Source organism: Lissotriton vulgaris, chromosome 2_1 (genome assembly GCF_964263255.1).
Source record: "Lissotriton vulgaris chromosome 2_1, aLisVul1.2, whole genome shotgun sequence".
NCBI lineage: Eukaryota > Metazoa > Chordata > Amphibia > Caudata > Salamandridae > Lissotriton > Lissotriton vulgaris.
Window position 1 is genome coordinate 1,818,247,959 of NC_141687.1, and position 27,298 is coordinate 1,818,275,256.

Here is a 27,298-nt window from a genome sequence, read left to right on the forward strand (position 1 = left end):
CTGCCAAAAACCTGGCAACCAGACCACATCTCCTACAGCTTAACTTCTTTGCAATGTCTTCTCCTTCAACTTATCTACAGGCTACTTTTAATGTAAATACTACTTCTCCAGTATTAGATCTTTCATAGATTCACATACTTAAATTATTCACTGATGCAAGGCTCTGTCCCTTCGGCAGTCAAAGTTAACCTATCAGTATCTATGTACAGCAAAATAACATTGAAGCAGCCATAGACTATATGTAGCTGATCCAACTCATAATGTGACCTGAAATCCAGTTAAAGAGTCGGAGTTGCTCAGAACTCTAACCCTCCTCTCTCAACTGCCAAATCTTCGACTGCACATCCACAGACAACAAGGAATGCGTTGACCTCTGCTCTTATCTTCAGTGCCCCATTAGGGAGTGATAATTTAATTGCCAGCTCAAGGAGCATGTGTGATCGCTTTACCTTAGTGTAAGCTCAATGGGTAGGTTAGCTTGTTCAGAAGCCTGAGAAGGATGCAGCTGGGTAAGTGGGATATCAAGATTTTATTTATGCCCTTTAACGCTGCCTCCCGTATTTTTTTAAGTTGGGAACATTACCATAGGAAATGGGTCAGTGAGCTGGTGTTACCACAATTACGCAATCAAAAGGAGATGATGGACGTAGCACTGAAACTTTTCAGTCACTCACCCCCAGTCACAGATCTGGGTTAAATCCATCATTGTTCTTTAGCTCACTTCGCCACCTCAGTTCAGACCAAGCTATATGCAAATCAGTTTTGACCCTGTGCCTCATGGGAACAGTCCAGCCCAAGCTGCCAAGCCGGGTCTTCCCTGAACTGGAAACAAGCATCCTGGGACCGGTTTCGGGGTGACACCCCTCAACAGCCAGGCTAGCTTGAATCCTGTGACAAAGTGAACAAGTGACCTACGTCTGGGCATACCCTGCCAACTTAGGGCAAACAAAGCAAACACAAAGAGATGATGGACGGAGCGCAGAAGCTTTTCAGACACTGGGGGTGAGTGTCTGAAAGATGTTCCTGCAATCCAGTGACACCTTGTGTTGCACCCCTAACCCCCCCCCCCCCCCGAACCATCAAAGCATGAGACTAGACACAATGAGGTAAAATGTTGTAGAACGCTGTGGCATGACATTGTCCCCATTTTTGGAATAGTTGCCTGATGATTGTTGGAAGGAGGCTAAGACTATTCTTGGAGAAGGACAGTATACATCTTCCGCCCTTATTGATGCCACTCTGGAAGCCTCAAATATTCAATCTCCAGTAATATAAAAGCTTAAATGTGTGTGCAGGTGGCACATGGTGTCCTGTTATGTAAAATGTGAGCAAACAACTGTTTCTAGTGCACTTATGTTTACTGACACCAGTATTTTAGAGCACTGCTTTACACTACCAAGTAACACTGCCTGTGAATATTTGCCAATTTCTTTCATTTTCTGCCTTTTTCAAACTGAAGCAAAGTCATCGGCGACAGACATTGATCACCTTGACTTCAAGATCGTGGTGGAGCCGAAGGACTCACCATCATTTGTCGTCATCCTGCTGGGGTCATCAAGGCAGGAGAAGGCTGCATGGACCAGTGATATCAGCCAGGTATGATATGGAGTGTGATCGCTAGGGGGAAGGAAAAGTGGATGGAAATGGAAAAGAGTTGCAGATTCAGATGCACCAAACCAATATTCGGGAGGCAAGTAGGAAGAGAGCAGGAGAACAGGAGGAGGCAATAATAGATGTATGTATGATGTTACAACGCATGCTTTTACCATGCATGCCTTTTCAACGCGGTTTTTACAACGCATGCCTTTCAACGCATAGTGCTTTGGGGCGCTGGATAGTGAATAGTTTAATTTACTATTCAACTCCAGTCCCCGTAGATAGTAGGGAAGGTGTTGGATAGTAAATTAAACCTATTCCCTATCCTAGAGCGCCCCCCAGCACAATGTGTTGTAATGGTTTGCGTTGTAAAAGTTGTGTCGTAATGGTAGTGCGTTGTAAAAGTTTCGTTGTAAAGGTTGTTTACCATAATAGATAGCTCCAATATGTGTAAGAGAGGGACACAGTAAGGGAGTAAGGGAGGGAGAAGAGGATATTAACAGGGGCAGAGAGTTTAAACAAAATTAAAGACTGGCATGGGAAGACAGCAGGGAGAATGAAAAGCAGGAGCAAGTGATATTATCCAGATATTAGGGTCGGAATGAAGTAAAAGAGTGCAATGGGGAGAGAAATTGATAGGAGGGTAACAGGGATTTGCAAGGGGTCAGTAGTATCATTCCAGTGTGAGGAGATAGTGGTACGGTGAGAAAGGTTCAGCAAGGGAGAATAAGAGCCATCAGTCAGTTGCAGGAAGTGGCAGAAGAGGGAAATGGGAGCAAAAATAAAAGAGAGAGCAAAAGGGAAGGATGACATAAGGCACGCTGTGAAGTAAAAGGCAGTGGAGGGTTGAGAGTGCAAGGAAGAGATAAAGAGTAAATCTATAAATGTAAGTGTACTCTGACACATTTTTGTTACTTTGCTACTTTTGTCTATTCATGAATTGTGAGTATAAAGTTACTCAAAAGTGAAGACTTAAATGTTGAACCAAATTTACCAAAGTAACGTTGCTTAAGTCAAAAGAGAGGAGTAATAAGTCCTGACCATGCTTGATCAGCCGCTGATACTGCAACACCCTTCCCTAGAAAATAAAGGAGTCTGGGACTTTAAAACATAACCTCATACTCAATAATGGTAAATTAAAACAATTTCAAGTATGTTATATATATATATATATATATATATATATATATATATACACACACACACACACACACACACACACACACACACATCCAATGCTCACTCCCAGCCAAGAAAGAGCACGACACAGCTCTGTGTTAAACACAAGTGGATTTATTCAGCTTTTCAGCACCTGGTACCTGCAGTCCATGAAACGCTTGGCAGACGCGTTTCAGCCGATGTGGCTTTCCTCAGTGCAAGTTTCACAGACTGGTCCTTTCACCTGGGGGTCATTAGGTGTAAAGATGTTGTGGTGATCACTCCCAGTGCAGTAGTCTCTCGGACCCTCCTCCACCTTCAAGGTGTACATCACCATGCGCTCGCACTCCAGGCAGCTGCATGCTGGTAGGTGTATTCCTACGTGGAAGCCCATTAAGATATATATATATATATATATATATATATATATATATATATATATATATATATATATATATATATATATATATATATATATATATATATATATATATATATATATATATATATATATATATATATATACATATATATATATATATATATATAATGTGTGTATATATATAAATGGAGTCGAATTTATATGTGTGAGTTTGTACAATACTTTTTAAGGCTTAGAGTACCTCATAAATTATCCAAATAAGGAAGCAGAGAACTCTAGGTAGTTCCCAAGTTTATGTAGTGAGCAGCTGCTCCTATATGGAGCACCCTACAACCCCAGCGACACTTTGAATCTGCTTACCTCAAATGTCTGTTTTTCTAGCAAAGTTTTAAGTGTGTGATTAACACACTGCCATCCACGCCAAGCTAGAAAGGGACAAAGCATTTTGCCATTTTTACCGAAAAAGCTGTATGCATAGGGTTAGTACAGTGCTATTCATGCTGAGCTGTCACAAAAACATTTTACCACTTCAGGCACAGCATTACAGCTTTGGATTGCTAAAATACCGTCCAAGCCAACCTGGAATGCATAAAAGCAACCCCTGACTGGTGTTTTGCTCTTGTTAGAGCTCTTATGAGAGGTATAGCTTTGTCCATACACAGGGGAGTACCCAGTATAATTTAAAACAATACCCTTTCAAGTTAAGAGTACTGCATAAATTATGCAAATAAAAAAGCAGGGAACTCTGAGTAGTTACCAAGTTTAGGTGGAGAGCATCTCCTATATCAAGCACCCTCCAACACCGGTTAGACTCTGAATCTTCTCACTACCAATATCTGTTTTCCTAGCAAAGTTTGTAAGCATAGGATTAGCACAGAGACATCCACGCTGAGCTAGAAAGGGACCAAGGCTTTTGACTTTATTCTAATATTATTTAAGGAGAACATATTCTATTAACCATTTTTAACTTTAAATTGCAAAATACATACAAATCAATCCCAATTAATTCTACGCATAACGTTTTGTAATCTTTAGTACATAATAAGTAAGTACAAACATTTGTCTTTAGGTGGGATTTTTAAAAATAGATCTTTAATATACTTTTTTTTAAATTTAGTATATGTCAAATCATTATATAATTATTAAAAAAACAAGCTGATAGTTTTAAATTACTACTAGTAACTTTTCACATGTAGGCGAAGGTATCTGCCATCAGGATGAGATCTCTGTATGTTAAGGTATAAACAAAAATGTAAAATGCTATTAACCTTTATAATTCAATAGAAAACACATTTTGATGTAAAATATTAATGTTAAATATTTTTTCCATGTATTTTAATTGTAGAACAGTATTCAAAAGTTAAATCATTATTAACTCAATATAAATTATTTTATATATAATAAACTCAAATTGAGTTTCTGAAGGCTAAATTAGAAAAAGAAAATCCCACTTAAATAAATAATATACATTTTTCTGTATTAAAATTATAAAAAGTGATGTAATTATAGTTTATTGAAAATTAATTGTGCATTACTTTTTGCATTTAAAATTATTAAGATATCTCAATTAAAATTAAAAATGTTATATTTTTATATAATGGATTTCTCATTAAATTAAACATGTTTTTATTTGTCATTAGTTTAAATCATTTCATTAATTTGAATTATTACCTCTGGGGTTTTATTTAAGACCCTACCTCAATTATGTTCCTTAGGAGGTTGTTGCAGTACCAGTAGTTGTCCAAAAGTGGTGTTGGGCTCACTCCAGGTCTGAGCTGGAATACATTTACGACTGTTTTGTATCCCTTTTGTTTGTAGTAATTTCAGTGCAGTTTGCGAGAAGGAATGAGCTTATTCTTTTGTGGGAAGGTGTAGTCCTCTTGAAACCACTCCCCAACCCCACTTTACCCCCCATACTCCTCTCCTTACCCCTCCCCTTTAGTTGTAAAGATTCCCAATTCTCTAACTTCTCCCCAATGTCCCTCCCACATTTACTACTAAAACGTATGCTAATATGTTCAGAGACTGCAGTTGGGAGAGATTTCTGCTCTAAAAAAGAGATATAAGAGGCAGAGGCAGAACCCCTGCATGTAGGTTTGTGAATAGTATTTTGCAGTACATTAGCAGTTCTACTATAATACCGCTAAAAGCACTAAAAATGCAGCTTGTGAACAGACCCTATGTAGGGACCAGTTACATTAGCCACGTTTGTGGAAAATACTGTGTTCTTGTGTGATAAAGCAGCAGTGAGAGCGCTGGAAACAGAGACCAGTCACATAAGCCAGGTGCCATTGGGGAGGTAAGGGTGACAGACCGGAAGAGAAGATGAGTTTCAAGTAAATCCATGCAGGTACAGGGCGAAGGCAATGAGGGGAAATTGGAGGTCAGTGAGGGGAGGGGCATCAGTAGGGAGGAGTAGGAGGATGAGAGAGCAGACAGAACAGCTAAAGAGATGGCTTCAAATGTACCTAGCCATGAATATGGGGGAAAGGAATGGGGCGAAGAGAGGAGGCTGGGATCAGTGCCACGAGCCAGGTGCATGACGGGAGGAAGAAGAAGAAGATGAGAATGCATTGCTGAGGCGGGGAAGAGTGAGAAATGGTAGAAGGAGAGAAAGAGGTGCACAGAAAAGGTAAAGGGCTAGAATAAGACAGGCTAGGTGCTGTACGTGTGACCGGTGTGACAGGCATCACACTGGTTGCCAGTGTTTGGAACGAGTGTTGTTAATGATTAATGCATTTGTGATTCTAGTGTAAGAGCTGATTAGCAAGTGAGATGCTTTATTGTTTGTTTTTTCTGTATCAGATACATTCTATGTGAGTCTCTTTCTTACCTGTGAAGTGTGAATCGTCGCATGATAAGAGGTGTTGTTTGTGAGCAGCTTTCTGCTCTGTCTCTAGAAATATTCTACGTAGATGTGTAAGGTTCTGCTTGCTTCCCTATATTGACCCTTAAGGTGGAGGGAGGCGGTAGGGTTGTAGTGGGCCTCTCTTCCAGCCTGCTGTCGTAGTAGTGATCAGGTGCCAGTGAGATTTGGTTGCAGCAGCGACTGCCCCCATTCCAGTGTGGGTTTTATGCTGTTGTGGTAGTAGTGAGATGCCTTGTGCTAGTTTGCTCTTCTGATTTGGTGTGAGGAGAACAGTGCCAATTTGCCATTGCAGCAGTGTTTACTTTCCTTGTGCACATTTCTTGCTCTGGTAGGGATGAACTGCCCTCTGGAACATGTATTTGATAGAGGTGAGATGATCTGTGCCTTTTTAGGTCGAGCATTCGAGACCTCTTGTATATACTTTAGTATATACTTATATGTGTATGTACTTTGTGGGCTCTGGAGATCAGCCCTAGGACTCGTCTGCTTCCGCTTAGGGACTTTTTTATGTTCAACTGCCTCTATTTACCTTTCTTGATAGAAAACAACTACCAGAGGTCAGCAAAATACCTGAATCACTTTAGCATTCTCTGGATTCCAGTCCATAGAAATTGTCTTCCACGAGCACCCGTAGACAATAATAGTTTTTTCACATCTTGTATTTTCCAGTGATATGACCACCGAAGGCCCTGATTTTATAAAAACAGAGCTTTAGACTCTACTATTACCCGCTGAAAGGCAATATTTCTCTCCATGTGTTCCCATACCTGGCGTGTCATGCAGTTGGTGCTTACTTTCCCTCCATGCTAAAGACCAGTAGATGTTCCAGCACCCAGGCTAAAGTGCTGCATAGCTAAATACATACAAGGTCCCAAAGGCGAGACCGATTGAATTGCAAATGCTTGTTGCTTTTGTGGTAGAGGTGTTTTACCCTGTGTCCGAGTGCTGCTTTGGTAGGTGTGAGATGCCTTGTGCCATTTATCTGTTGCAATAGGACTGATGCCTCCAGTGCCGGTTAGTTTATGCAAAACTGAGTTGATCTGTACCAGTTTGCTGTAAGAAGCAAGGTGCCACGTGTCTGTTTTTCTGTCTCGATAGGGGTGAGATACCCAGTGCTAGCTCGTTGTTATGGTAATAATAATGGTACCAGTATCAGTTTGCTGCAGTCTTAGGGATGAGGTACCCTGTGCAATTGTGGTAGGTTTTAGGTGACACGTGCCAGTTTCTTGTGTGATTGGGGTGATCGGGCCTGTACTGGCTTGTTTGCGTCTGTGCTTCCATGTCCAACTTTTCTTCTGTTGGTTATTGTAAAGTAACGAGCTCTGGGATCTCTTTTATAGTTTACATTAGGGAGGGTGAAGAAATGGCTTCTGTGTGAGTGTGCTCCTTTCCTGTCCTGTGAATGTGCTCCTTTCCTATCCTGCTATGTGAGTGTGCTCCTTTCCATGCCTGCTTTCTCAGTGTGCTCCATTCCTGTCCTGTGTGTGTTTCTTTCCTGTCTTGCTGCAGGAGTCTCCTCCTTTCCAGTCCTACTGTGAGTATCCTCCTTTCCTGTTCAGCTGTGCATGTTCCTTTTCTACCCTGCTCTATGAATGTGCTGACATACGGTCCTGCTGTGTCAGTGTGCTCATTTGCCTGTCTATGTGTGTAAGTGTGCGAATTTCTTGTCCTGCTATCTCAATGTGGTCCTTTCCTTTCCTTCTGTTAGTGCTCATTTTATGTTCTGCTGTGTCACTGTGCTCCTTTCTATCCTTGCTGCCTCACTATGCTACTTTCTTGTCCTGTAGTGTCAGTTTGCACCTTTCTTGGTCTACTCTGTGTTTCTCCTTTCCCTACTGCTGTTTGTCTGATCCTTTCTTGTCGTGCTGTGTGGGTGTGATCCTTTCCTGACCTGTGCCTCCTGTGTGACTATGCTCCTTTCTTATCCTGTTGTGTGAGTGTGCTCCTTCCCTGTCTTGCTGTGTGAGTGTGCTCTTTCCTGTCCTACTCTCTCAGTATGCTCCTTTCCTGTCCTGCTGTGTTTTTGCTCCTTTCCTGTCCTGCTCTCTGTGTGCTCCTGTCCTGCTGTGTGTTTTTGCTCCTTTCGTGTCTTGCTGTTTGAGTGTGCTCCTTTCCTAAACCCTTCCTAAACATGTGAGTGACCACCATTCGTTCCCTGCCACACTCATGCACCCTCCCATAACCCGTTCAGACAATCACAGGCTGAGTCATTGTTGGTGCAGAACGGCCACAGTTTATTTATTGCAAACAAAACAAAGAAAGATATGGCTGTTGTAGTTCGGACTGGACTGTTCCCATGGGGCACAGGGTCAGAGCTGATTTGCATAAAGCCATTATCTGACCCAGGGTGGTGTGGAGTGCAAAAAACGATGGATTTAGGCCCAGATCTTTGTACTGGGGTGAATGTAAGACATTGATCTACATTCTGTCCATCAAATTGTTTTTTGCAGTTTATTTATTGACACGGATCATAAAAACATTGCATTTTTTATGGTCATTCGTATATGCTCCATGATTCAATCTCCATCACATCTATAAAGTTATCTACAGTCTGATTATACTGGTTCATAAACTTATTATAGCACTTCCCGCACAGCCCCCAGTGACGTCCCCTTTTTGCAGGTGTCTAGCGTTCACGGTCTCCAGGCTTCCCTTCCTACCGATATCCGAGTGGGTGGACATCAGGCCTGACCCAGGCTGCAAGTGCCGTGTCTGCCTGCTGTGGACGCCCTTGCTGGCTATTCGCTTGCTCCCCTGTGCCCCTGCCCTAAGGCATCCCAAGGACACTGTTTTGAGTAGCTCTTCGTCCTAAGCTTGTGTGCTTTCTTGGCTGTCTAATTGTGCTGTTTCCATGGCCTCTTTGATCGCTCCCAACTTGTGGCTGTGACGCCCCCAATTCGGGGTGGGCCGGTGGGCCAACGTGGAGAGGTCAAGGTATACCCAGGTGTTGCACCTTGCCCCCTTTAAACCCTCAATTTTCGCTGTTCTGTGAATGGGCTCCTGGCCAGTCTTTTTGTCAGTGTGCTCTTTCACATCCTGTCATTCTGTGCGTGCCCCTTTCCTGGCCTGCTCTGTGACAGCCACTGCAAAACTAAAGTGGGGGAGAGCAGAACTGTGAGAGGTGTTTAGTGGAATAATAATTATTTTTTAAAACTTAGCTGCCTCGGTGCTTTTCTCCCTCCTGGCAGTCACTAGGGCACAAATCACAGGCTCCCCACCCAATCCAGACGCTGCTCTCATGCTATACCAAGCATGAGAGCAGCATAGAGACTGGCCTGGTCTGACACTCAGGCACAGGGAGCATACAGCTTTTCTCCAACCCGATGTCAATACAGCTGGTTTGGAGAAAGACAGCCGGCCAAACGGACATGCGTACTTTACAATGCTTATCACTCCTCCTCCCTGCCGTGGCCAGGCCCCGCCCGTCCCGCCCAAGACTCCCTGTCTCAGTCAGTCAGCGGGAAATAACATGATAATATTGTTTCATTATCATTTTACTTTTCGCTGACTGACTCTGACCAGTGGGGCGATGCTCCTTCACCATTGCTGAGGAGCCGTCCCAGGCCCTGCTGTGCATTTGTTAATTTCCTATCCTGCTGTGAGTGTGCCTCATTCCGGTCCTGCTGTGAGTGTGCTTGCTTCCGGTCCTGCTGTGTCAGTGTGCTCCTTTCCGCTCCTCCTACGTGCCTGTGCTCCTTTCCTGTTCTGCTGTGTGTATGTCCCTTTCTGGCCCTGCTCTGTGCTCCTTCGCAGATCTTCTGTTAGTTTGTTTCTTTCCTGTCCTGCTGTGTGAATGGGCTCCTTTCTTGTCATGAAGCGTGAGTGTGCTCCTTTCCTATTATGTTGTGTACATGCTCCTTTTCTACTCCACTGCGTGAAAGCTCCACTTTCTGGCCCTCTTTGTCAGTGTGCTCAGTTCCTGTCTATCTGTGGAAGTGTGCTACTTTCACTTGTTTCTGTTTGACTGCTTCTTTCTGCCCTTCTGTGCGAGTGTGCTAAATTCCTGTCCTGTTATGTCAGTGGGCTTCTTTCCTGACCTTTTGTGTGCCAGGCTCATTTTCATGTCCTGTACTCCTCTCCTGTCCCGCTGTGTGACTGTGCTCCTTTCCTGTCATGTCTGCTGTCTGTGTTTGCTCCTCTCCTATCCAGAGTGTGAGTGCGCTCCTTTCCTGTCCTGCTGTAATTTTGCTCCTTCCATGTCTGTTTGAGTGTATCCCTTTCCTGCCCTGCTGTGTGTGTTTTCTACTTTCCTGTCCAGTGTGTAAGTGGGGAAACATATAAATAAACAGGAGAGGGGAGGTAGAGTAGTTTTGAAGGATTCTTACTCCACAAACTAATATGCATAAACAAAAGGAATCCTCCTTAGAATGACAGGGAAGTTTTCTCCTCAGTGGTATGGGAGCACTTAGTATTTTTGTAAAATACCCCTCACACACCAAAAGGCCCCTTGGTGTCATGCTTTATCATAGGGGTCTTCGCAACCCTCTAGCGGGTTGCGGCGTGTGACTACGCGGGACCACTTTTAAGTTTTGGCTATATGTGGTGCGTGTGAGTGGGTATGTGTTTATGTGAGTGGTGGGATTTAGTGAGAAAATTAAAAAGCACCTGGCTCGTGGGTATAGCAGAAAAAAAAATGTATTCATGATCCCGGGCTGGTACTAGTAAAAGAAGTGAAGTGCGAGGCGTGTTTTGTCGTGATTATGGACAAAACCTCATGTGTGCGTCGACATGTTTCAGAGGCAGAGCTCCTTCTTCAGGATGGGGGCACAACTTCCCCACCTTATTCACATTTCACTAATAGTTAAAGATATGTTTAAGTCAATTTAACAAAAGTGAGGAAAAACTAAATATGTGTCTGTATATACAGGCTATTATGTACCTACAGCGGTTTTTGGCTGAAGTAAATGCAAATTGCATGACTTATATAGTAGAGCTTGCTTGCTTCATGAGCATTCAGAACGTCTGGGGGTGATTGCTAATATGCAGTGAACACGGGAGGAGTTCTCCTCGGTCTAGCCCCACACGCTGCTCCGCGTATATACACGGAGAGATGATGGAGGAAAGATGCAGCGAGGAGATAAGTTCAAAAAACAAAATTTGTACCACTCCTCCACCCCTCCTCCCTTGTTCCTTGCCAGGCGCCATCGAATAAATCACGTTATATATTTAGATACTGAACACTGACCTTTCTGACCCTTCCCTTGCAGTGCATTGATAACATTCGCTGCAATGGCCTGATGATGAACGCATTCGAGGAAAACTCCAAAGTAACTGTCCCACAAATGATCAAGTAAGTGACCAATAAAAGCATTGAAGGTAACTGGGTAATGAAAGCGAGAGTGGCTCTGGAATGGAGAGAGAGAAGCGATTGATGAGTAAGGGATGCTTTGGAACCAGAGAAAAGAGCTATGGGTCTGACGACTCTGAACATGCTGTACCACAATCCAGTGGTGAACTGCTTGCATTATCAATATGTGATTAGAAATAAATGCCTGATTCTCAGTAAATCAAGACTTTCTTTATACCAAGCTTACTTCCTTTGCTGCATCTGAGCATATTTTCTACATTTTGCTATGGTATTCAGACAAAATATCGAGTCTAAAATATTGTGTTTTGGAAATATTGTCAGCAAGAATATTGATGTCAATAATATTGATTTTAAGGTAAGTAATATCGATTTTTAGAATATTTAAGTCCTTAATATAGTTTGCAAAAATATAGTTGTTTATAATATCCTTTTGTGATATTGTTATATATTTTAGTATATATTTTAAATGCATATTATGTAATCTATTTATATAAATATTATTTCTGTTTTTTATATATTTGTTAATTTTTTAGTAGTTATTAAATTAAATGTAACTAAATGTTATGTTTTTTAGTTCCATAGCGGGTTGTGGGTTTATAAGGGTATAGGGATTGTATGATAGAAGCACGCAGTCCGAACCACAAATGCGTTTCAACCATGCATTCCTTTACCACGCATGCCTTTACCACACAAGTTTGTTGTAAAGGCATGAATGGTAACGGGTATGCATGGCTAAGCTTGCTACTACTCCCACCCCTCCACCTGCCCTAATCTACAAACCCCCTACCTGCCCCTTAACATACCCCAAACTCCTCCCACCCCTGGGCTGTCCCTAACCCTTAACATACCCGACCCCCCTCCAACTCCCGCGCTCTCCTTAAAACTACCCCAACCCCTTCGAATGCCCGTAAGCCTAAAACCCTAACCCCTAATTAGAAAAACTACTGACCCCTCCCAATGAGCCCCAAAAATGAACCCACCCTCCCCTAAGTCCTAAAAACTACCCCAACTACCCATTCTCCTCCCCTGCCCTGAGCCCTTAAAACCCAACCCCTTTCCACTGCCCTTAGGCCTAAAGCTCTAATCCCTAATTTAAAAAACTACCCTAACCTGAGCCCTAATAACTATTCTGCCCGTCCCCTAAACCCTGAAAACTACCCTAACACACCCCCCAGTGCTGAAAACAACCATGGCCCCAGCCCTGAAAACTACCTCAACACCTCCTCAACCCTAAAAACTACCCCAACCGTCCCCCAGCACTGAAAACTACCCCCTAGACCTGAAAATAACCCCCAGCCCGCACCACAGCCCACAAAACTATACCCCAACACAGCCCCACTTTCCTCACCGCGTCCTCTACCTCTCTTCCTGGTGAGGTCTGCCCCCGCAAAACCTCAAAAAACTCCCCAGCACAGCCCTGAAAACTTCCCCCTGCCCTCAGCACAGCCCCTGAAAACTTTCCCCAACACAGCCCTGGACCCCCCCCCACGCCAGCACAGCCTCCAAAACAACCCCAGAACAGCCCCATAAACTACCCCATGCCCCCAGCACAGCCCCACTTAACTCTCTTCCTGGTGAGGTTTCCTGCTTCCATCCCTGCGGCAGCCAGCAGCTAGACCACGCACTGCTTTAACCACACATATGCATGGTTAAGGCATGTGTATGGTTAAGGCAAGCGTGGTTACGCTTGCGATGGTTACACTTGCGAAGTCGGAACACGCATGGCTGAGGCCACGGTGTTCAGACTGTTTCCCATGTATAGGATTTGAAGTAATTTAATTGTAATAAATGAATGACTATTTTTTATTTCATGTTATTAATTTAATTGATATTTATTTATGTTAATTGTGCTATTAATTTGTTTTATGTGAATTTTATGTGCGAGTTGTGGGGATTATAGGTGTAAAGGGTGTGAAGTAATTTATTTTTAATTAATTAATAATTAATTGTTAATATTAATTAGGTAAAAGCGGTATTACATTAAGAGTCCCAAAATATTTTGTTGTTTAGTTTTTATTCTGCTTCATAGGATCTTTACTAATAGTCACAAACCCTACAAAGTCCTGGAGCTGCATGTGTGTATTAAGGAGGTCTTTTCATAAGATGCCCACTGAAAATGTCACACAGGGTAAACTGTGTACTACTGTCCTTATGATGAGCAATGCCCCGTAATACCTATCAGGGGCTATTTGTTTCCTGGAAATCCATTGATTAGCCAAAATAAGCATATCCAGCCTGCATTTCACAATGTAAAGGTGAAATATGTGAAAGGGAAGGAAAAATGCAGCCTGATAGTCTTACAGTGAAATGTACACAAAAGTGCCCTGTCTCTTTAGGAGTGTAGGAGTTTCACCTACACATGATGCACTGAACTGGCAGCTACCTCAGAGAGACAGTTCTTTATTACAGCTCCTGTGAGTAGGCTCTCAGAGCATGTGTGGTTTGACGCCTCTACTTTTTGACTAAAGTTTGATAGCAAAACTTTGTTTTTATATTTTCGCTCGATATACATATATATATTTTTTTTAAGCTGTCTATCACCCCCACAAGATCTGTGTGGTGTGCCTCCCAGACTGACACTCGACTGATGACTGACACCTGGAAAAAAAATGTCCAATAGGACTTTAAACATTCGAGGCCCGATCAGACTCAGAGGATTGATCCAGGACGTGAAAGTGGAGGAGAAAAGGAAGAAGACGAAGAAAGGGTTGGAAACATTTTCTAATGCTTCTTGTGAAAGACAACTGACTTCTGAGAAGGACTCCTTCAGAAGGAGGTCTTGAAATAGGAAATCTTCAGGAAAACACAGATGAGATCATTCAAGATCAGCTACAAAGGGTGTTCCGATCAGCTCTCAAAGGCAGGTAAGATGTGTACTTTTCATCAACATCACGGGAAGCATACCAACAAACACCCACAGTCTGCAAGACCCTTAACCTTTGCACATTTACCATGGAAGGCTGCCCACAGTTTGACGTTGCCAAAGTCGCCCATGATATTGATGGCTAAACCGGCTTTGATTTCATTGTTGGTAGGATTCCCATCTCTGATGTCAATGACAGATCACCACTGAACATCACTCCTCTCATTCTTAAAAAAGAGATGCCATTTGACTACTTCTAAGTCCCCACACCCATCGGCGTTGTTAAGGCAAAGACTGTTACCATCACCTATAGCGTCAATAACTATGATCCACTAACTTCCAAACCGATGTCAAAATTGAAGCCAATGTACACGTGGATATCACTGGCACCTTCGATATCATCAAACAATGGGCAGCCTTCAATGTTAAACAGCAGAAGGTCTTCTGCATCGACCTTGTAGGTCTTTCAGACTGCAGGTGTTTGCTATACTCTCCATGACGTTGATGAGAAGTAGACAGCGAACCTTTCTTTGAAAGTAGATTGTAGCCAATGCTATCAATGTCGACACTTTTTATGCTGATCTTGAATGACGTTGAGAAGGATGTATTCAGTGTTTTCCTGAAGATCTCTTTTGTCTGGATCACCCTCTGTGGGAGTCCTTCAGGAACAGGTTGTCTTTCAAACCAATAAGAGAAATATTCTCTTTTGAGGATCCACTTCAGGTTCCTTACACTTCTTACAGCTGTCACCTCCTAGGATTGTATCTAGACCAACATCAGTGACTCCTATTCTCAAAAGACGACCAACTCTGATGTCCCCTCAAAGATCTCCAGCCTCTCTCCCGATGGTACTCCAGAGAAAAGAAAAAGATACAGATCTCATTCCAGTCCCAGGTCTACTTTTTCAGATTCAGTTGATTCTAATTCATTTAGTACTTCAACTTCACCAGTCCAATCTCCATCTTGTGTCTCTCATCGACAACATTACAGCATTTCACATGGTCGTAGCCTGAGGAGTGGATAAACTCAACATTCCTCTGGAGATTCTACAACCAACAGGTTCAGTGATTCTAGAAGCTTTACAGCTGAGTGCAGCTCTGAAACCCTTGCTGCATTGAGTCACAGGCCTTCTTGACATCGCAGAGGGAGGAAAAGTCCCTTAACCCTGGTACTATAAAAACTGCTACTCTATGCCTATTGTGGAAATATAAGGCACCACAACAAGATCCAGACATAACGTAAAATGAACCGAAACTTGATTCAGTTATCATAACCTTGGTGAGAAAGAAGCATGTTTCAGCTCCGGATACTATAGTTACAACACGGCGAGAAAGCAGACATCTACAATGCCGGGTAGTACTGTATGTGGTATGGCAGCTAAACATTTAAAAAATGCCAGGATGACAGAAGGTATCTGAAGGAAACCTGGGAGGGTATGCACTCTTTTATCAACGACCTGCCAAAACATTGCCAACAAGACTTCATTGAACTGCTGATATTAAACTTCACTTGTCTCTAACCAAATCATAAGTGCAGCAGTTGATTCTGCAGAATTGGCAGCAAGAACATACTATCATGATGTATCTACCACCTTAAAGCCAGAGTTTTCAGGGTTTACTTTGTTTGGGAGACAAAGAGAGAAAGAGATGATAAAGATGAAGATTGAGGTTGATACTCTGGCAGTGGGCCATGAAGAAAGGAAAAAGTATTTAAACAGCTATTAAAGGCAATAGATAGGAGGTATTCCCAGCCCAGGGTTCAGTCCCCTTCCTGGCCTTATTAACATCACCAACAGCAATAACGGCATAGTCAGAGTTGCTCTTACCAGAGAAGGTTTTTGGTGCCTAACTCATCATCAATGAAACCTCCTACCTCCAGAAGAAGACACTCATCTGGTAATAGACAGTGACAATCTTATACTTCCCACCTCTGTTTCTCACTTCAGTGGGGGAGCAGTACCTTGTATATGGTAGAGTGGACTCAAATTACAAGAGACAAATGGGTGCTAAATATTGTAGCCTGTAAATACTTTCTACATTTCAAGACTATTCTACTAACAGTTCCTTCAAAGCCAGCTTTGAGAGTGTTCAAGCTAGTTCCACTGATACTGAAAAAAGCCTCAAAGGATAATTGCAGACCAATATTAGCCCTATGGTTCACAAACAAATTCATCAAGAAGAAGATGACCAAGGATTGATAATCATTGTTATTATTATTATTATTATTATTATTATTATTATTATTATCATTACTTAGCATTTTTTGAGCGCATGGCTACCTTGAGGCATCCCAGCACTGACGGCAAAACAGATCGCAGTAGATGGCTAGCAATTACTTTTCCAGAATAGCCAAGTTTTAAGGAACTTCCGGGAGGTAAGGTGGGAAGTTTCAAGCCGCAGATTGAGAGGGAGGGTATTCCACAATCTGGCTATGTTTTATGAGAAGGAGCGCCCTCCGCTACGCGTCCTATTAATTTTAGGGATGTTGGCTAAATTGAAATTCACCGAGCGGAGCGACTTCTGAGGAAGATACGCGGTGATCATAGACTGGTTGATGTGAGGGCCTGTGCCCGTGAGAGTCTTGTTAGCGGTGCATAAGGCCTTAAAGGAAATCCTCTCCTCGATCGGCAACCAGTGTAATGTTTTTAGACTGGGCCTGACCGACTGCATTCTACAACAGCCAGTCACAAGTCCCGCCACACAGTTCTGTGCCACCTGAAGCTTCCTTAAAATAGATTTTGGTGCTCCCAAATACAATGAGTTACAGTAGTCGAGGCACGAAAGAATCAGGGCCAGGACCACGACTCTCCTTGCCTCTATGGGCAATAGGGGAGCACTATCTGCAGCATTCTGAGGATGCCGTGACACACTCCTGCCACTGCCACTGCTTGCTGGTCAAGTTTGAGGGAATTGTCCAGCCACACCCGAGGCTCTTTATCTTGGCCTTCGGGACTGGAAGGGCGCCCAGGCAAGGAGGCCAGGACAATGTGGGGACTAACTTGGCTGAGTTGCACAAGAACATGATTTCAGTTTTGTCCCCGTTGAGTTTGAGACAAGAATGTTGCATCCAAGTCGCAACCTTTTCCAGGCAGAGTTCCAGGTTTGAAGCATCAGACCGCTGACACCACCAGCTGCGTGTCATCCACGTAGGTAACTACTTTAATCCCAAACGGCTGGATGACCTCAGACAGTGGCCTCATATATACGTTGAAAAGCGTGGGACTTAAGGAGGATCCCTGGGGCACTCCAAAGTTAAGAGGTAGGGGCCCGGATAGGGTCCCTCACGAAGACCTGAAAAGTCCTGCCATTAAGAAAAGATTTAATCCAAGAGATGGCAATAGATGTGCAATAGAACTGCAAAATGCATATTTTCACATACCAGTAGCAAAGCCCCATATAAAATCCCTTGATTAATTGTAGGAAATAACCTCTATTACTAAATAGTCCTGATTTCAGTCTCAAGTCTTCTTCTTGTACATTCTCTAATTGTGTAGCCGTAGTAGTACCCTACCTACTATAGAAGGGGATTTTTTATTTACCCTTACCCGGACAATTTAGCACTGAAAGCTCACAGTCATGAAAATGTGAAGTAGGAATTTGATGCAAATATAAAACTACTGTGCTGTCTGGGTCTTTAGATCAACCATCAAAAATCAATTTTAACACCAGTGCAAACACTATCGTATTTGGGGGCAATGGCGAAATAGTGTCCTCTATCTGGGAGTAATGCCACATTCTGGAGAAAACCTCCAACCCAATAGCAATAAAATAGCTTCCCTTCTAGCTCTATGAATTAAATCCTGCATCTATATTATCCCAGATGCAAGGCTGCACGAGACCCCTCTGTACCACTATCTAGAGGACCAACAGTGTCAAAACAAGAACAGTTGGGAAGACAGATTGATTTTGACTTCTACAACAAGACAATCCCTATCATAGTGGTGCAATAAGCAGAACTTGCTCAAGAAGGAAATGTTATCACAGAGCATAGTGACGGATGCTTCCTTGTCAGGGTGAGGAGCTCATTTAAACATTTGATAGTACAGAGACAATGGACATTCAAGGAGATCTCATACAACATAAAACTATCTGGATCTGAGTGTTGTCCATCCGGCCCTCAATCCTGTCTGCCAAAAAGTCAAGAAATCCAGAATGAAACAGACAATACCACCACCAAGCATTGTTTTAACAGGGGCACCAGGTCAAGACCACTTTCCACAGAATCACAGAAAATCTAGCATTTGGGCCCCAGCCAGGGAACTGACACTAACAGTGGTACACATTTTAGGGATAATAAATCAGCAAGCAGACTTTCTCAGTTCCTATTACAAAGAGTCTCACAAGAGCGTCCTTTGAAGAATGGGAAACCGTGTATAGTCCTCTTCACAACAGCAAAAACAAAAAAATAAAGAATTTTCGCATCCAGGCTACCAGAACTGCTGTCTCTAGTGAAGGGCTTTTATTAGTTGTTCAAGTCCATTTTTTTCACACCTTTTTTACCAATTACGTTAATACATTCAGTAATACTGAAACTGCAAAAATATCAAGCAAACATTATGTTACTAGCACCAGGTTGGCAGAGGCAGTGGTGGCACCTGGAGCTTATGCAAATGTCCGTCGAATCATACACAAATCTTTCATACAAGCCAGATCTGTTGACCAGGCTTAAAGGGCAAATTCCACACCTAATTTTAACATTATTGAATTTGGCCATGTGGCTCCTGAAGTCAATCAGTAAAATCATATGATTCTTCCTCTAGCCAGTATGGAAATATTTGAAAGAATCAAAGTGTCCCTACACAAGACATTGGGGCCATGAGTTGGGGCCCTACCACCATCTGTGCTGTGGTCTGGCCTCCACATTACAATGCGTGTGGTCAGAGGCAGCAGGCGGAGAGACCGTCCACCGCTTTCCAACGGACTCAAGGAGACCGTAGGTGTCTCAGAAACCCTTCACAATCCCTTAATGACGGCCATCAGCATTATGATGTCGGTTTCCGACAGCCATTCAATGTCGGCCTTTACGACATGGAAAGGCTGTAGGAAAGTGACACTGGGAGGCACCTATAGTGCTCCCCTAAACATCACTGCACCGTGTGGCAGGCACCCCAGGCCCGCAGGGATGTTTGAAAGCATCCATCTTTCAATGGAAGCTAGTGCTGCGAGCCATTTCTGCTTGCCATAAAAGCTTCCATTGGAAAATGGATGTTTTCAAACCTATGGTCGGGTGGTTCCCAATCCCCAATGATGCCCGTCCGCCCGACATCGTAATAAGCCCCTATGTTGTTCAATGACATGGAAAAGAGTCTGCATATGATGTCACGATAATGGGAACAATCCAATCAACTGGCCTTTATTATGGCCTACAGAAAATCTTCAATTCAACTATCATTTTTTTAAATGACAATCATCGATAACTTTTTGGAAAGACTTACGAAAGTGTTTCCACCAATTAGACACCCTTCTCCACCACGAGAGTTGAACATTGTTCTGTCAAAGCTGTTGGCTTCCCCTTTTGAGCCAGTATTCAAGGCGACATTGTAGCATGTCTCCAGGAAGATAGATTTCCTTGTTGCCACCCCCTCTGCTCAGACACTAAGTTGCATTCTTTATCTGCTGTATAGCCCTGCACTATTTCCTATTCTGATACAGTGGTAATGAGAAAACATTCTTATTAACCAAACAATTACTGTGGGCAATTTTTTCCCAATCCTTCCTTAGCTGCACAATGTGCCTTCTATTCACTAGGTATTAAAAGAGTGTTTTGCTTCTATATAAATAAAAAAAAGACCTGACAAAACGAAGCAACAATTCATTAACTATGGCCAAAATAGACAAAGTCTATCCATCCAAACAATCTATTCTTTGATGGATAGTATCCTGTATCACATTATGTACCAGCTAGCAAACAAACCTCTGCCTAAAGCTCATTCAAACAGAGGAAAAGCAACTAAGGTAGCTTGAATCATGAATATACCAATTGACGACATCTACAAGCCAGCAACATGGAAATCGATCCTCACATTCACAAAACAGTATTGTTAAATTCAGACACTCAAGCAGATACTAGAATGCGCCTGGAAAATCAGAAACATCTCTTTAATTAGTGAATCTCTTCTTTTCTCGAACTATGTCCTGTACACTTATGGCTAATGTTCTTTCTGTTTTCTTCTTGCCGCCCAGCAGCCTCATTCTGGTAGAGGGATTAAACCCAGATCAGTTGACTGGGGGTGAGTGTTTGTATTGTCAACGCTCAGTCCATCACCAACTTTGGTTTTTCTTTGTTCGGCCTAAGTTGGCAGGGTATGCTCAGACGTGAGTCTCTTGCTCACTTTGCCACTGGTTTCAAGCAAGCCCGGCTAAAGACGGCTGTAATGCCAGAAACCGGTCCTGGGAAGCTTGATTCCGGTCCAGGGAAGACATGGCTTGGCAGTTCGTGCTGGACTGTTCCCATGAGGCACAGGGTCAGACTGATTTGCATATGGCCATGTCTGAACTGGGGTGACGGAGTGAGCTAAAGAACTGTGATGGATTAAACCCAGATCAGTTGACTGGGGGTGAGTGTTTGTATTGTCAACGCTCCGTCCATCACCACCTTTGGTTTTTCTTAGAGGGATTATCTGTCCCAAGCACATCCTGGCAGCATTTAACACCCAAACTCCTGCCCCTCTCCCTTGTGATACTTCAAATCTCATAATTTCCTCTAGAGATCTCCTCCTGAGTCTTAATTCCCAGTAACCAAGTAAGAAGACACCAAGTAGCAGAATGAGATATTAAGTGCCCTTAGGCAGCTTTTTGTTTTTCTTAATAACACCATATTTTGGATAAGAAATGTTCCCTGCATGGCTTTGGAAAGTGTGCACTCATGCTCTGTGTTAGAGTACTTGAAACCCCAAAGTATGTCTCTGTAGTTTTTGATTTTTGTCTCAGTGAACACGGCAAGCATACATGTTCATTGTGGATCACCCATGCAATGGCATGAGACCTCAGAGAATGGCTCTAGGTGAAGAAGAGTACACAAAGTACATTGTCTTTGAGAGTCACTACTCGCCCGGCTGAGAGGTACTAGCAGTGGCAGCAGAAAATAATTGTAGTAGGAAACATGGGCCCTTTTTGTCTATCATCTTGACAGGAGACATGCTTTCTGATCTCTCCAAGTCCCACATAAAGTGTCATTCACTCTGTCCATTTAGGACATGAACGGAGAGTGCATGTTGACTCTGCAGTCAGATGGTAGGGGAAGCATCATGTGTGTGTGTGTGTGTGTGTTGTGCTGCACTTCAAGACAACATGACTCCATCCTTGATTCCTTTGTGTGAAAGGATCATGAGATGGAATATGAAGGTTCTTGTGTTGATTAAGTGAAGCCTTGAAACATTCCACCGTCTGGCTTTTGAAGTGGGCCTGGCTCCAGTAGCTGGAGGGGGGAGATTGTGCCTGTCCCTTTCTTCTTCACCTGTCCCTGAGTGACAACAGAGACATATGTGGGTAGGGGGCATTGAGAATATCTCTGCCACCTCTGTGCATTTGTTTTCCACATTCCGTCAGGACACACCTAACTCCACCCCCTCTTCTTTCAAATTATGCAAGGCAAGGACTGTGGTTAGGCCTCTGAAATACATATCAGAATCTGTCAGCCAGGGGTAAGTGTAATGTAGAAACCTTAGGTCAGTGTTCCAGCAATTTCTCACTGACCAGTGACTGCCATCCAGTTAGCTAGCCCTTGAGATTAGGAACAAAACCAGAAGCAATGTCCTGGAAGAAGAACTCAAGATACTGATGTAACCTTTAACTCTCTCAGTTCTGTCTTGATGATCTGGAGACAGATATATACTCAAGTGGTCCCCTCACAATTCTCAACCCCTCAGATATTCATTATGCTTTTCTTTGTTTAGTTCATTGAGGGTCACTGAAGGATTTCTGAATACTCATACCCTTAATCAATGCTCACCAACAGGCTGAAACCAGAGACCCACTGCAAATGTAATCCAATTCCCCTTTTCTTTCACTGTAAAAGGTGAATGATAATATGTGTTTGCTTGTTTGTTTGTTTATTAATTAATGTTATATAGTGAAACATATGGCAGTTAAATAAGCTTGAAGGCACTGTTTATAAATCACAACAAAACATAGTAATGTACTTAAACCATATACAAAACATACATATGAAGGCAAGTGGGATTTCAAAATAACAAACAAGGTCCAAAATAACTTTTTAAGGAGATATCTGATGATTACAGAGATATTAGTTTTCCACCCTAAATGTACATAATTCAAGTTAGTATGTAAGTAAGTATGTATATAAGTAATTATGCTTATAAAGTACATGAATGCCAAGGCGTCTTGGCGCTGAGGGAGGACACAGGTTTAGCACAGAAGAGGGACATTACTTCTGCCTCGCAAAAAAGCCACGTCTTCAGCAACTTCCTGAAACGAGGTCTGGATGGTTGGAGTCTGATATCGTCAGGTAACTGTTTCAATAGTTTAGACGCACGGTATGTCAGGCTCCTGATCCCCATCTAGCTCTGTGAATCCTGGGAATCTGGACTAGACCTTTGTTGGCTGATCTAAGGTTACGCCGAGGTGTGTACTGTAGAAATAGTTTCTGTAGATCCGCCTCTCTGCCCCAAAACTGTGTTTTATGTACCAGGCACAAAGTTTTAAACTCAATTCACTGTTGCACCTGCAGCCAGTGGAGGGTTTTAATGCTGTCAGATATATGGTGGAACTTAGGAATATTCAACAGCATTCTGGCTGCAGCATTTTGTATACACTGCAGTCTTTAGAGTTGCCGCTAATTGAGGCCAATGAAGAGGGCATTACAATAGTCAATCCTAGAAAGGATCAAGGCAATGACTACTGATGTCCGCAACTCAGGAGGAAGAAAAGGGAAGATTTTACGGAGGACTTAAGCTGGAAGAAGCACGCTGATGTAAGCTGGTTAATTTGGCCTTAAAAGCTCAGCTGATCGGCCATTAAAATTCTCAAGCTCCTAACCTTTCCTGTGAGTACAGGTCAATTTCCTGCCTCTGCCAACCACCAACCCTGATTCCAGAGTGGTGCACCACTTACTTAGTTACTTACTTAAAAATGCATCCCATCATTTTATAAATGTACACTACGCAAGTTTCCAAATAGCTTTCTCTTGTACTAGTACGTTGATCAACTTAGCGGTTCATGGGAATTGTCAGCTTATTTATATCTCTCTAAAAACAAGATTTAAGTGATTGGAATAAGATTCTATATTGCTTGATCCTGAACACCTTAAAAAAGCTCTATCCGAACATGAGGGTTGCCAAGCTCCTTTCATAAACCAGATCCAGATCTAGATCTTGCTGCCCCGATGATTATTGGCGTTTTGGCCCATCACTTAACTCCAATCCTTTTAGAAATATTGGGTGTCAGTACTGATGGCACAACTGCATTTTTTTGGGAACTTCAAGTGTGTTTTCATTAGGCTAAGTCAGGCTTCAGGCCCCATCTTAGCTTATAAACTACTTAATTGATGTAAAGAATAATATTCTCGCCATCATCGGTTCTATGTGATTTCATAGAAAAACTATTTCACGGAATACCATTACTGAGAAACCATTTCATCCAAACTGTTTTATGGAAATTTTCAGAATGAATGGTATTTACATTTCGTAGAAACCAATTCATAGAATGCCTTTTTGGTCGAAATTGGCTTTCAAATGCTTCTTTTTAAGTGTAAATGCAACGGTTGCACTTCTTACTTCCAGAAATAGTTTTGTTGGAGATATTTACTTCAGTCCTTTACTTGAGGGGACATTATTTCATTTTTATATCTCTTACATTGTCAAACAATTATTTTGAATTATTTTAATTCACTGACCCATTACCACCCGTAAACATCATCCATGGCTGACTTCTCACAACCCCTGAACACAATTAATCTGTGTCCCCTAAAGCACCCTCACACACCTAAACTACATTCATCCCTGAAGCCTAAAGCCCTGTCAACCCCAAAAATCCACCATCCTTGAAGCCTAAAATCACTCACTACCCCTAACTCCACCCATTCCTGGACCCTAAAAACCCTCACCACCCATAAACATAAGCCATCCATGGCCAATAGGAACTCCTCATGCCCTAAAACTACTAATCCCTGAATCCTAAAAACCCTTTACTACATCTAAACTCCACCCATCTCTGAATCCTTAAAATCTCTCCCCGCCCTAAACTCCATCCCATCCTGAACCCTAAAATCTCTTCCCTACCCCAGTCGCTACCCATAATTGAACCTTAAAATCCCTCACCAGCCCTAAACTCCGCCCATCCATGAACCCTAAAACCACTCACCACCCTTACACTTCCGTACATCAAACAGCAAGCTGGACAGGTATGTAGCTTTTAATTAAAAAGAACCCTTGGTCATCTCTAGGGTACCACAAGTGTTCTTGATAAGCTCCAAATGATTCAACAATTATATGGCCATGCTTTATATCTCATTACCAATAGATGATACATAGTCTGTGTTCCTACATTCAGGCTGCTTTATTTCTTTTCGTTTTTGCTGTTTCTATGTGTGTAGCTCACATCGAAACAGCAAATCGCCATTTGTGATTGTTTTTGTGCAGGAAGGTACACCTTCCTGCACATGAACAGTAATTCCCTCAATGCAGACACCCTTGCACGATGGTGCAAGGGTGCCTACGTTGGCACTAGGCAGCTTAATTTAGCGCCAGTGCTAGGGAAAACGCTTGATGTGCCGTATCGTTGTAAATATGGCTTATCTCTGCGTTTTCGGAATGGCGGAGCGTGGCGTTAGCATTTTGAGCTTAACGCCACTCTCCGCTATTCCCTTGAAAATATTCACCACAATGTTTTATAAAACTATTCAAGAAACTGCAATGCAAAAACGTTTGCATATTCACACAACTCTAATTGTAATGCTCCCTCATTCGTAGCACCACAATAACGTAAAAGTATTTTACTGTAAGGGCATGTTCTTTGTACCTAACAAACTTCTATTTTGCTATAATGTACAGTTTAGACTCATTAGTAGTCTGAAGGCGAGTGGTCTACTGGGCTTACAGGGACATGAACATGCGACTGTAGAGCCGGGCGTGTGTGACATGGCTGAATTACTAATAAACAATTTTGTAATGTGATGTAGCATAAACGGTAGCATATTCTGAAATTCTCTTCGAATCCGCTGATCTCTGGAGCATGGGAAGAACCGAGGATATCCAGGTATCCTCTGCTGAGAATGTACTGAAGTGTGTGGAGTTTTGATACTGCAGGTTAAAAGCGAAAAAAGCACCTCTGTTCTTCCTCTAAACTCACTCTTGTCCATGACTCTTTGCCAGGTCTGATGCCAGCCTGTACTGTGATGACGTAGACATCCGATTTAGCAAGACCATGAACTCCTGCAAGGTGTTGCAGATTCGCTATGCCAGTGTGGAGCGGCTACTGGAGCGCCTGACGGATCTGCGGTTCTTGAGCATCGACTTCCTCAACACCTTCCTGCACTCATACCGCGTCTTTACCACTGCGGAGGTGGTCCTGGACAAGCTCATCGCCATCTACAAGAAGCCCATCAGCGCAGTGCCCGCCAGGTACCATCACAGACATCTAGTGAAAAATGATGGGTGCTCAAAATTGCATAAGGGTCTTGTAGGGACATGCTGTCAAGATGCCTTTGTTTGTAGGATGGGGCAGGTGTGGAGGGGTACAAGATGACTGGCGGATCACTTGATCTATGTATTGTTAGGCGGGTCCTTTCCAAGGGCTGGTCATGTCAACAATGGCATTACCACATCTGGGGAATATGTTTTGGAGCTGATCAGTATTAAGAACGTTCGAAATCTCATTCCCATGTCTTTCACAGGGTTAGGCTCAGAGAACCTTCCCCCTGTGGAAGTCATGGGGATTGTGACAAGGCCGCGATTTACCAAAAATCTACTTTGAAAGGCATCTAATCTTCCTGTAGTTATGTCCGCCATCCTCACCAATCACAGCATAGTTACCATGTCAATTAGCATGGTCCTTCTAACCCCCTCCCAGTTATCGAAAACATTACCACTTTGAGCTTTAATAGGTTGGCATGTGGCATTTCCTGAGGCATCTGTATTGAATTAGATTGTTCGGTTAATAGTAGTCCTAGGATGTTCTCTAAGGCCTCATGAGGGTAAGTAGCGTGACTGGTGTAGTGGAGCGTGCAACACTGAATCGTCTGTAGGTATTTCCTATTAGAAATTAATGTTCCCATGCATAGGAACAAATATATTGCCCTTCATAGTGTTCACCCTGTTTAAGTCTAGGTGTTTGGAATTTTGTCAGATAAGGAAATCAGGGTAATTTTGGACACGTTTGGTAGTCTTAGAAGCCTTATCTGGATCCGCAGTCGGTACCTTAACTATCAGGTCACCCCTCTCAATTTTCAATAAACAGAAATTACTACAGATTAATGTATAAAGCTATTTGCTACTTAATACTATGGCAGCAGTCTTCCTTTAGATTCTTAGAAAATTGTAATAATACGTTTTAAATGTCATACATACACAAAGTACCTAAATCTTTAAAAATGTGTATTGAAAAGATGAACGATTATACAATATGAATCCATTTTTCTATTAAAAGAGAGTATTTATGTTGGCATTTTAGAAAACACATGCATGCTACCATGCAGTCACTTTGCATCAAGGCCACATGGATGTCAATACGAGTTTGCTATGGGTATCTGTTGACTTGCAAACCTGGTATCCTTTCAGCAACATCTGGCTTCCTTCCAACCGATCGGTATTCTGTCTCCTGCTTAGAACAAATTCGGAAAGTGACACTGAAAAGCCGAGATACAATGTTTGGCTAGCGGCTTCTATTTCGCTGATTTTGCACTACAACCACCCTTTCCTCGTAACAGAGAGTACATACTGAGATAGTTCATGTTTTGCCATGGATTTCACTTTCTGTGGTCTTCCATGGGTGGGATGGGGGTGTAAAAGAACGAGTCATGTCACGTACTTCCTTCTAACGTTCTTAAATGAGGCAAGTGATGGGAACAGGGAGATGTGGCCAGCTGCCAAAATGGTGTGCCCTAATGTAATGGAAGATATTGGAATACTTTACTGAGGCACGGCCACATTAGAATTGATAAAAATCT

General features: G+C 42.7%; 1 protein-coding gene across 1 annotated transcript in view; it reads left to right on the forward strand.

Moving 5' to 3' along the window:
• Positions 1–27,298, forward strand: part of RASGRF1 (Ras protein specific guanine nucleotide releasing factor 1) — a 656,364-nt gene that overhangs the window by 414,127 nt on the left and 214,939 nt on the right. Inside the window, exons 12-14 of the mRNA XM_086957896.1 lie at positions 1,460–1,596; positions 11,213–11,295; positions 25,506–25,754. Coding sequence (XP_086814022.1) covers positions 1,460–1,596; positions 11,213–11,295; positions 25,506–25,754 — 469 coding nt within the window. The remainder of the gene's footprint in view (positions 1–1,459; positions 1,597–11,212; positions 11,296–25,505; positions 25,755–27,298) is intronic.